The sequence below is a fragment of the Macaca thibetana genome, chromosome 6, assembly GCF_024542745.1.
Source record: "Macaca thibetana thibetana isolate TM-01 chromosome 6, ASM2454274v1, whole genome shotgun sequence".
Classification (NCBI taxonomy): domain Eukaryota; kingdom Metazoa; phylum Chordata; class Mammalia; order Primates; family Cercopithecidae; genus Macaca; species Macaca thibetana.
This window is the reverse complement of record NC_065583.1, coordinates 100,830,533-100,842,638: the sequence shown is the minus strand read 5'-3', so window position 1 is coordinate 100,842,638 and position 12,106 is coordinate 100,830,533. Positions and strand designations below refer to the sequence as shown.

Here is a 12,106-nt window from a genome sequence, read left to right as displayed (position 1 = left end):
ACTGCAAAGACAGGGTTTCATTTTTGGGGGGTGCTGAATAGTATTCCATTGTGTGCATTTGCCACATTTGCATTATCCATTCATCCACTGATGGACACTTAGGCTGAATCCATCACTTGGCTGTTGGGAATAGTGCTGCAATAAATGTGAGAAGCAGATATCTTTTTGACATAACGAGTTTGTTTCCTTTGGATGTATACCCAGTAGTGAGATTGCTGGATCATCTAGTAGTTCTAATTTTATTATAAAAATTTCTTTTAAGAAAGGGCGTCTTGCCTTGTCACCCAGGCTGGAATGCCATGACATAATCATAGCTCGCTGCAGCCTGGAGCTCCTTGGTTCAAGAGATCCTTCCCACCTCAGCCTCCTGAGTAGCTGGGACTACAAGTGCACTCCACCATGCCCAGCTAATTTATATTATTGTTTTAGAGACAGGCTATGTTGGTTAGGCTAGTCTCAAACTCCTGGCCTCAAGCTTTAGCTTCCCAAGTAGTTGGGACTATAGGTGTGAGCCATCCTGCCCAGCCAGTAGGTCTATTTTAAGTTTTTAAAGAACCTCCATGCTATTTTCTATAAGGGTTGTCTTAGTTTACATTCCCACCAACAGTATGTAAGAGTCCGCGCCTCTCCATGTCCTGACCAACACTTTTTGTCTTTGTGACAATAGCCATTCTAACAGGAGTGAGGTAAATATCTAATTGTGGTTTTGATTTGTGTTTTCCTGATGATTAACGTGAACATTTTTTTTTGTTTTATATCTATTGACCATTCATTCAGGTCCTTTGCCCATTTTAAAATCTGGTTATTTGTGTTTTTGGTATTGAGTTGTTTGAGTTTCCTGTATCAAAATACTTCTAAATTCAGCGTGATGATGGAACATTGGTAGTTGCTTATGAGATAAAACAGACTCTTGGGTTAAAGTAAAAAGTAAAAGTTTCAGAAGTAATTTAATTTTAGGAGAAGTCATTAAAATTGGAATCATTTGTGTTTTATTTGAAAAAATTAAAATATGTTACAAATGTAAGAAACAAATGTAATACAGATATAGAAGAAGGCTGCTGAAACCACCATCTAGTCTAGGATATAGCGTTTTGGCAGTCACTCTGGAAGCTCTCTCTGCCGCCTCGCTGTCATAGCCCTCAGAGGAACCATGACTTTGTCATTGTTGTCACCTTCTTAATTTGTCATTGTTATCACCTTCTTAATTTCCTTTGTAGTTTTGTCACCCAAGTATGTATCCTTATGGTTTAATTTTGCCAGTTTATTTTTTAAATGTCTTCAAAATTTTTAAAATTTGTGTTTTTAGAGGCAAGGATTTTGCTTTGTTGCGCAGGTGAGCTGGGAACTCCTGGGCTCAAGTGATCCCCCTCCTCAGCTCCCTGAGTACCTGGGACTACAGGTGCATACCACTGTGCCCGACTTTTTATAAAAATACCTTTTAAAAGCTTCTTGATCTACAGGTTTCCTCTCCATCTCTTTTTATTCCTAACCCCTCCTTTGGTTTTTTTTGTTTGTCTGTTTTTTTTGAAGAAACTCAGTTGCTTTTCTTGTGGAGTTTTCCAAAGTCTAGATTTTGCTGATTACATCTCCATAGAGTTTAAAATATTCCTCTGTATTTTCTGTAAATTGGTAGTTGAATTGAGAGGCTTAGTAAAATTCAGAATTTTTTTTTTCATGGAAGAGGAAGAGAACTTCATAGATTCTATTTTTTCATTAGGAGGCATATAATTATCTCTCTTCTTGTGAATTGAGTAGTCATTGATACTCAGTAGTGATGAACAAGTCTTGCTTTTTAAAGTGTCGTTATGAACCCAAGGGTTTAAACATATCTATGTGTTGTGGCTTCATTGCAGTTGTTATTCTTCCCAGTGCTCAAAATGGCCTGTTACTGGGCAAAGAGAGTCTCTTCAAGTTGACTTCTGTGCCATTTTGCCATGATGCTAGTAATCTTTAGTAGCTTTTTGGTGTAACAAGATAGTCTAGGCTCATCTTAAACATTTTCAGTCCCAGACCTGGAGTTAGTCATTTCTCCAGTAATCCCTCCCTAGTTTCTTTTAGTAGAAAATTGTATTTCTTTTTCTTTTCTTTCTTTCTTTTTTTTTGAGATGGAATCTTACTCTGTCACCAGGCTGGAGTGCAGTGGCGCCATCTCGGCTCAGTGCAACCTCCGCCTCCCGGGTTCAAGCAATTCCCCTGCTTCAGCTGCCTGAATAGCTGGGACTACAGGTGCGTGCCACCACACCCAGCTAATTTTTATATTTTTAGTAGAGACAGGGTTTCACCATGTTGGCCAGGAAGGTCTTGATCTCTTGTCCTCGTGATCTGCACGCCTCAGCCTCCCAAAGTGCTGGGATTATAGGCGTGAGCCACCACCTCTGGCCCAAATAGACTTTTGTTTCAGAGATATACCACTGCTCCCAGCCCGGCCAGGAAATGGTATTTCTAAACCACAGCCTGTGCAACTAGGGAGTCTATTTATTGGATAGGTCAGACTATGTTAAGAACTCATTAAAAAATACTTCTAGGCCAGGCACGGTGGCTCAAGCCTGTAGTCCCAGCACTTTGGGAGGCTGAGACGGGCGGATCACGAGGTCAAGGATCGAGACCATCCTGGCTAACCCGGTGAAACCCCATCTCTACTAAAAAATACAAAAAAAAACTAGCCAGGCGAGGTGGTGGGCACCTGTAGTCCCAGCTACTCGGGAGGCTGAGGCAGGAGAATGTCGTAAACCCAGGAGGCGGAGCTTGCAGTGAGCTGAGATCTGGCCACTGCACTCCAGCCTGGGCGACAAAGCGAGACTCAGTCTCAAAAAAAAAAAAAAAAAAAAATTCCTTCTAATTCAAATTCAGGGCTAAAGAGTTTTTATTTAACTTTTACAGTCTAACATCTGTATCTCCTTTTCCCAACCATGTTGAAAAGCCTGGTTCTTATGTAAGTACTCTGATTTTCTCATTTCAAATATCAGGTATTTAATTTGCTTTATCCCACATTACTGAATCCATATTATTAAAATTGTATATTATAAAATGCCGTTCCTTTTGGTCTTCCATTTCTTCCCCATTTATTTCACAGTTGTAATATATCTGCATCGTCAGAGCATATAGCCATTAGGTACTATACCGTCTTTCTTATAGCCTCCATTGAGTCTTAGTTCTCCAAGCAAATATGTAGTATATGCTCACCGCCAATTCTTATATCCATGTCTTTCTAGTCATTTTGGGTGTCTGAAATTTATTCTGTAGCATAGTTGTTCTTACACCTTAGTGTGCATCGGAATTACCTGGCAGGCTTGTTAAAGCACCGAGTACTGGGCCTCACCGGCAGATTCTCTGGCTCAGTACATGTGGGATGGGGCCTGAGAATCTGTGTTTCTAACAAGTCCCCAGGTGGTGGTGATGCTACTGGTCTGGTGACCATACTTTGGTTATAGCTGTCTGTGGCCTTTATACATGGAAGATTGGCTAAGCGTAAAATTCTTTACTTACAGTTTATTTCTTTGAGTATCTTAAATATGTTACTCTATTGTCTGTAGTATAAAACATTGCTGTTAAAGTTTGGCAACTCTGTTTTTCTTTCTTTTATAAACAACTTGTCATTTTGGCTGGAAATAATTTTACTAGATTACTTATTGTGGTGGTCATTATGGGTTGATTTCCCCAGGTATGTGATGTGTTTTTTAAATATATAGTGTCAAGTTATTTTTCTATTTCTTTGCTTTGCCTTCTTTGCCAAGTTTGTACCTTGGGAGCACCTTTTATAAACGTTTTAGATCTTCTTTGCCAACCTTTTCCATTTGTTACTTTCTTCCAATCTTTCAGATCTCCTTTTTCATTTCTTTTTGACTTTGAAAAAATTTCCCCCTTTCATTTCCTGCTTCTTATCTTTATTATCTGTAGTATCTATTCAGTTGTGTTCCTTCTAGTCTATCCTTCATTCTGAGTTTTTCTTTTGTCTCTAATTCCTGAGTTCTGCCCATTCATTTCTGAGTTTTTCTAAGTCCAATTTGTTTTCTTAATAATTTTTTTAACTTGTTAGGGTTTGCATGTTTTATGGAGATGTCTAACATTCTATTGTCTGTGGAGATGTTATTGTGCTTATTCTCTTATTTCTTATCATAACTTTGGACAGGATTTGAGTTTGGTCCTTTTCTATTACTCATTTTTATGCAAATTCATTTTCCCAAACTTTTAGAGGAGGCGTAGATTCAAAATAGCTTTTCTGACTTCATAGTTCTGGTAGTGGTTTTTAACTCAAAGTATTATTTATAAACAATTCATTCATTTTTAAGTGTACAGATTACACAACTGTAAGTGTAAGTGGTAGTGTTACACAATTTTGTAACCACTATCACAGTCAAGATGTGGAAGAATACTTTTACCCTCAAACTTTCTCATGTGCTTTTGCAGTTGGTTCCCTCCCTTCACATCTGGCCCTAGGCAATTATTAATTTTCCACCAGTATATTTTACCTTTTACAGAATTTTAAATACAGAATATCTTACAGTATATATTAACATTTTTTTGGCTTGATTTCTTTCACAAAATACGATATTTTTGAGATTCATTCATTTTGCTGCATACTGTTCAGTATTTGCAAATGTGACAGCTCATTTTCTCCTGGCTCTCTTCTGTAGTACTTTTGTCTTTTTAACAATTACCCTGTTACCCTTTTCTCCTCATTTTAGATTCTGTTCATAGGAGTTTTTCCTCAGTGTAAGATTTGTCCTAAAAAAGTGCTTTGCACCATTGGTTTTGTGAGTTCATAGGGCCTAGAGTTCTCAAGCCCCTTCAGGCCTTACTGTGGACTCCCTGTAGTCACTATTATCAAATGTACAACCTGCACTCCCAATTTCAGCTCCTCAAAATATCCTACTATACTTTCCAGTGAGTACCTGGTTGCTGTTTTGTGTTGTTCCTGTTTTCCGATTGTTAGAGTTCTGTTGCTTCTGTCTGCTGCTTCTCACATGGTTGCTGATAGCATTTGTGTCTTATTGTTCATCCCACCTGCTTGCATTTCAGGGTTCTTAATATCTTGAGATGCAGTCATAATGTAGTACATGGGGGTTTTAGTTTGGTTATTAAATTCTCTGTTTTTATGGCAGGATTTAGGGAGACAAAAACTGCTTGAATCTAACAAAAAACAATTATTTCAGTAAAATATTATATCAAGAAAAATACCAAAAAATTACCAATATGTGTTACATTGATGAAATGATACATTTATTTCTACTTTTCATAATGTTGAGGGAGGGAGTGTTCTGCCTTTGTGATGGGGTATAGCCGTTTGTGTTTATGTATTTTCTGTATCTTTTACATATGTCTACCACATTATTGTCTGTTGTCTTAGATTGTAAACTAAGAAAGAGTGATTGATGCATGGCATATACCCATGAGAATTTGTTTAACTGTTTTTGTGAAGTAAAAACAAATATATACACTATAGATTTTCTGTCATAAATCCTTCTTTTTGAATTTTAACCTAGTTGTTAAGCAAAATAGGTAATAAAGTTTCACTATGTTTATTTATTATAAGGCATTGTAATTGAACTTTTAAATCAACTCATACGATCTCCTTGCTCAGGAAGGAAAATCATAAAAATAGAAAAAAGCTTGCTTTATTTTTGTGCTGGGGATGGTTTCAAGTCTTTTTTCGGTTTTCTGTAGAGACCAAGAAAGTGTTCTGCATAGGGAGCCAAAGAAAAAAATATTGAGAAACTTTCTAAATTATCTTAACTCAGTTGTTTATAGTATAGCTTTACAGACAACTTTTTATGTACTTAGATCATTAGATATACCTACATCAATATACATAAGATAAGCTTCCAAAAGAAATACGCTTTGCTTTGGGAATACTCTTTGTAAATACTCTTTCCTATCATCTACTAATTTTCATTATAGCACCAGTCTTTTATTTGTATAGGTCAGTGGTTCTTTAACTTTAATGTGCAGTAGAGTCCCCTGATGCTGGGCCCCTCCTAACACCTGCTTCTGTTTCAGATAAAGACAAGAGAGAGGTATGTGTACATATCTAAGAGTGAGCACAACCAAAGCTATATAAAACCTTCATGGGGAAAATTACAGAACATTACTGTTGGATATAATAGACATGAATAGAGGAATATACCAGCTTTGATAATGTGATATCTCTAAGATGTTATTTCTCTCTAAATTAATTCATTACATATCAAAGCAAAATACCAATAAGGGCTGGGTGCAATGGCTGATGCCCATAATCCCAGCACTTTGGGAGGCCGAGGTGAGCAGACCGCTTGAGTCCAGGAGTTTGACAGCAGCCTGAGCAACATGGCGAAACCCCGTATCTACTAAAAATAGAAAAAAATTAGCTGGGCATGGTAATACATACCTGTAGTCTTAGCTCCTTGGGGCTGATGAGGGAGGATTGCTTCACCCTGGGAAGTCGATGATGCTGCAGTAAGTCCTGATCGTACCATTACCACTGCACTCCAGCCTAGGCGACAGAGTGAAACTCTGTCTAAAAATAAATAAATAAATAAACTAAACTAAAATAAAATAAAATAGAATAAAATAAAATAATCACAGCAAGTTTCTTGTGAAGACAGAAGGTAAGTGAACCTAAAATTTACAAAGAAAATCAAAGGTCCAGGAGTAGCCAAGACAATCTTGAAGAGCAAGGTAGGGGCCATGCCACTTTAGCTATAGATGCCAAGCCCTGGAAATTAAGAGACCGTGGTCCTGATTCAGAGATAGACAAAAAGATCAGTGGAACAGCATGGAGAAGCCAAAGACATATATAGAAATGCAATATGCAGTGAAAGTAACATTATAAATCAGCAGAGACATATGGAATGCTCTCTAATTGCTACTTTGATCATTAGTTATATGGAAAATGTAATTGTATTTATAACTTCACACTATCCACAAAGATGAATTCTGGTGAATAAATTCAGAAAGCAGGTCTTAAATTTATTAGAAAATATAATAACAAAATACTTAACTGCGGTTAAAATTTAAAAAGTACATATATCTTCGTGTATAAATCTTAGAAATAGTGTAACATTGAGTCAATTTGTATGGTTAAGATAAAGTACCACTCATACAAAATGAAAAACATGAAATGATACAGTTTTTTATAAAAAATGAAAACATACATGGTAATATACATCACATTAAAGATAATGTTTGCTTCTTTTCTTTTACTAATTTTTTTTAAAAATTTGAGGCAGAATTTCACTCTTACCCAGGCTGGAGTGCAGTGGTGTGATCACAGCTCACTGCAGCCTTGACCCCCCAGGCTCAAGTGATCCTCCCATGTCAGCCTTCCAAGTAGCTGGGACTATAGGCATGTGCTACCATGCCTGGCTGATTTTTGTGTTTTTTGTAGAGAGACCCATGTTGCCCAGGCTGGTCTTAAACTCCTGAGCTCAAGCAGTCCTCTTGCCTTGGCCTCCCAAAGTGCTGGGATTACAGGTGTTGAGCCACTGTGCCTAGCCAGTGTTTCCTTCTGGAAATCGTAGAGGGATGTGATTAGGGAGGGATATGTGCAGGCTACAACTGTAACTAAAGTTTTATATTTTTAAATAAAAATGTTTTAAAGCAACATGTGACGAAACATTAACACCAAATGAATATCAAACAACAAAGAAATAGTTGAAGAAATTGTGGCATCTATATACTATGAAATATTTTTCAGCCATTAAAAAGGAGTTGTAGCTAGGTCATTTTTATGGAGGGACTTTCAAGAATTATTAAGTGAAGAGAACAGGACACAGAAATATGTTTATAAAACCATCTCAGTTTTATAATATAGTAACATAATATATAATGAGCATATATTAGATATGCTTGTGTATGACCAAAATATGAACATGAAAAAATATGGAGAGATTCATTCTAGGCTGTTAACATGAGAGATAACAGTCATGGGAGTGAGGTGCTAAAGAAAGAAGAGAAGGAGGAAGGAATAGGGAGTCAAGAAAAATAGGAAACGAAAATGCACTAACCCAGCATGATATGATTTTGTTTATGTACTCAGGCAAATTTTTATACATATTTTTAGAAGGACTGTAGAATCACTTTAAAGAGTGAGAGTTAACCTAATTTACTATATTTGACTGGAGACTGTGATAGAAACAGATTTAGCAGAAAGTCCCTCAAAGAAAGAGTTACTCAGTGCTGTATTCTGTGGCTAGAGTATTTAAACAAATAACGTAATCAAATCGAAATGATGCTTTTCATTTTTTCTCCCTTCATATTTAGTAACATAATGGACCCTAATTTCAATGAGTTTTTCTTTTTAAATAATGATAAAGAACTCACAATGTGCTAGGTGATATAAAATAGCAGTTAATAAAAAGTATTCATTTTAATATTTTATGAAATAGAGCTTTTTGGCAGAGAAACTTTAGCTCTTTCTTTCTCTTTCTTTCTTCAACTTGGGAAAGAATAAGGAATAAATATCTTTTTTCCAAGACCTAAATACCAGCATTTCATGATAATAGACAAGTTATCTTTGAAATTTTCCTTTTTTCTTTCAGTGTGCAGGATGACAGAATTCGAGTTGAAAGGATGGATAACATTTATTTTGAATACAGCCATGCTTTCCAGGCAGTTACAGAGTTTTATGCAAAAGACACAGTTGACATCAAAGGTAAATATTTTCCCTGTAGGTCCTGAAGTTGAACTGATTGGAAATTTGGATAAAGGCATGAGTATGATTCTCAATTTAATGACGTCTAGGTTGTTACTATAAATATGTGGGAGAAGAAGGTCTCACTGTTGTTGTGCTCATCAGAAACACTATTGCACTGCAGTCCCAGCTACTGGTTAGGCTGAGGCAGGGGAGGATCACCTGAGCCCAGGAGTTTGAGGCTGCAGTGAGCTATTATCACGCCATTGTAGTCCAGCCTGGAGTGAGATCCTGTCTCCTAAAAACAAAAAGAACCATTGCAGCTTTTTAAAAAATTATGACCAGCTAGTAACTTGATGGTTTTGACATATTCATTACAGTAGAAGGAGTTTTTGACCATCTTTCCTTTTTGCTTATCTTTAAAGATGGCTCATTAGTATCTTTGTATTTTGTAGACCGTTTGGATGATAAATATTCTGATGAAGACTAGCATTTTGAAATGTTGGTTGCCAAAATTAAAACACCAGAATGTTAGTGACAGGGTTGAAATATGTTAGGTAATCATTATTTGTCTAATTCACATGTCCACAGTCAGGCATTAATGCTTACTTTCATTTGTACCTCACATTCCTGCCAGTCCAGCTTATGTTAGGGTCCATTTTATGGATGGTGAGGTGAATAGACATTTTCCCCCTCGGCATAAACTTGGCTTTAGTCTGATCTTCATCAGACCCCATATGGAGGAAATTTATCCCTGTCACATGCTAGAGAGCGTTCGTCATCAGCTCCCCGTCACTGCTCCATTTAAACATCAGTATCTGGTTAGCATTTCCTTGCATCTAGGCATCAGTGTCTTGTTAGCATGTCTCTTAATTTCATGATGCCTTCATCAAATTGAATCAAGTGTCTGAGCATGTATCCTACTTCTTTTTATTTTTTCGATAAGGTCTCACTCTGTCACCCCGGCTGGAGTGCAGTGGCGTGATCTCAGCCCACTGCAACCTCTGCTTCTTGGACTCAAGCAATCCTCCCACCTCAGCCTCCCAAGTAGCTGGGAGTACAGGCATGCACCACCACACCCAGCTAATTTTTGTATTTTTTATAGAGGTGGGGTTTTGTCATGTTCCCTAGGCTGATCTTGAACTCCTGGGCTCAAGCGATCCTCCCACCTCAGCCTGCCAAAGTTGCTGGGATTACAGGCATGAGCCACCATGCCCAACCAAGTGTACCCCACTTCTAACACCAGTATTCAGTATTACCAAGGGGTCATCTTATGTTCAGCTAAAGACCTGATTAAATCCCAAGACTACGATGACCCATTTGTGGTATCAGATTTACTTAAAAGACATGGGCCAGAAAACACACCTTGCAAGTGGAGCTTGTGTTCCCCTTAGTGGGATAGTCCTCACAGCAGTCTTTGTGGCAGTGCCCTGGAGAGTGTATGAAGGAAGGAGACTCACATCAAGTGAGCATAAGCGCCACCCTGGCTTAGAAGCTCCATGCCCTTGAGGAGACCGTATTTCTTGCTGCAGTCTCTGCAGAAGACATGCCCGGTTGCAAAAGTCAGTGCACTGAGAGAAGGCCAAAGCTCTGAAGTCAGGTATTTATAATTCTTCTCAGTCCAGATATAATGTACTGATATTTGGTCATTTTTACCACAGGCAGTGCTACTTCTGACACATTGATACACCATCTTAATCACATTTTCTGGGGAACAAAGCTAGAAAGTTAAAAGAAAATAAAATTCTCAGTGGAACGGAAAGGTGTTGTTAGCACTTCATTTACACTCTGGTTTTATAAACACCTGTAGTTAAAATTAATAAGATATTTTATATTACTGATTTGTAGAGAACATCTTGTAATATATATATATTTTTACTTTTAAAAGTAATTAATGCTTATTGCAAGAAAGTCAAACAACATAGTCGTATATAAAGAAAAAAGTAAAGTGCCTGCCCTCAAACTTGTCCTCTGCCCTTGCCGCTTATATGTCGGAAGGATTATCATTAAAATTTGGCATATATCCTTGTGTAAAAATCCACACATCCACACATAAACGTACACACATAGTTCTCTGTATTTGTTTAACATAGCTGGGATTTATTTGTTCAGCTAATTTTTTTGAAGGCTTATTTTATATGGGAGGCATTGGGTATACAATAAGGAATAAAACAAACAAAAATTCCTGCTCTTTTGGAGTTTACATTCTATTGGTGAGAGATGGACAATAAAGTAAACTAGTGTGTTAGAAGGTGATACATGCTATGAAAAAAATAAGGCAGGGGAGTGGGTTGAACTTTTAAATAGGATGGTAAAGAAAGGCCTCACTGAGAAACGGCACTTGAACGAAGATTTGAATAGAGACTGAAGGAGTTAAGGGAAAAAGCCACATAGACGTGAAGAAACAGTATTTCAAGCGGAGACAACAGTAAGCACAAAATATCTTAAGGTAGGAGGGTGCTTGGCATGTTTAAGGAATAGCAAGTAGTCTGTGTGCTGGAACAGAGTAACTGATGGGGAGAACATTAGGAGGTGAGCTCAGAAATACAGAAGAGATGGCAGGCAGATTGTGTAGGGTCACTGTAAGGACTTTGGCTTCTACTCTCAATGAGTTGGGGGATGTTGGAGGACTTTGGGGCAAAATAGTCTAATGATCTGATATACATTTTAAAAAGAATTACTTTGGCTGCTCTGTTAAGAATACCCTGTGGGGTGCAAGGATGAAGCAGTGAGACCAGATGGAAAGCTGTTGCAGTGTTTGTGGTGAGACATGAAAATGATCAGACAACTTTTTTCCCCCACTTAGCAACATGTTATAGATGGCCTTCCGTATCAGTGCAGATAACTGGAAGTCATTCCATTTAGTTGGTACATAATAACCAGGATTTACCAAGCTTTACTTAAGTACTATGCTGTTAATGTTGATTTAGGTGGCCTCTAGTTTTTTTAATACTCCAAAAGATTTTTCAAGTCACCTCCTTGTACACACATCCTCGACATGCAGTTTGGAGTATTTCTAGGCAAACGGGATGGACATTTTATGTTTTGAAAAAATATCCTGTTCTCCAAAAAAGGTTCATTCCACCATCAGAAAAATGCCCCTTTTTTCCATGCCCTGGGTATTAGTAATGATTTACATTTTTCCAAAGGTCAATTTTAGGAGATATTGTCTAAATTACTATTTCAATAACCATAAAGTTTTACTTAAAATTTGTGTTTCATAATGGTAATAAGTTAATGATTCTATTTATTACATTTTCGAATTTGATTAATTAAAAATTTTTTTTAATAACAAGTTAATATATTCTGTTTTCTAGGTTCTCAAATTATTTCTGGCATTGTTAACTTAGAGAAGCCTGTGATTTGCTCTTTGGCTGCCATCATAAAATACCTCAAAGAATTCAACTTGGAAAAAATGCTCTCCAAACCTGAGTGAGTGATTCCTCCAAAATTACAAAAAGGGGGAGGCTATATTATGAACATTTCTTAAATTGAATT

At 37.2% G+C, this 12,106-nt stretch overlaps 1 protein-coding gene across 2 annotated transcripts in view; it reads left to right on the top strand.

The window, feature by feature from the left end:
• Positions 1–12,106, top strand: part of MSH3 (mutS homolog 3) — a 221,234-nt gene that overhangs the window by 60,654 nt on the left and 148,474 nt on the right. For both annotated transcript variants that reach the window (XM_050795642.1, XM_050795643.1), the window contains exons 9-10: positions 8,517–8,629; positions 11,926–12,040. In XM_050795642.1, coding sequence (XP_050651599.1) covers positions 8,517–8,629; positions 11,926–12,040 — 228 coding nt within the window. The remainder of the gene's footprint in view (positions 1–8,516; positions 8,630–11,925; positions 12,041–12,106) is intronic.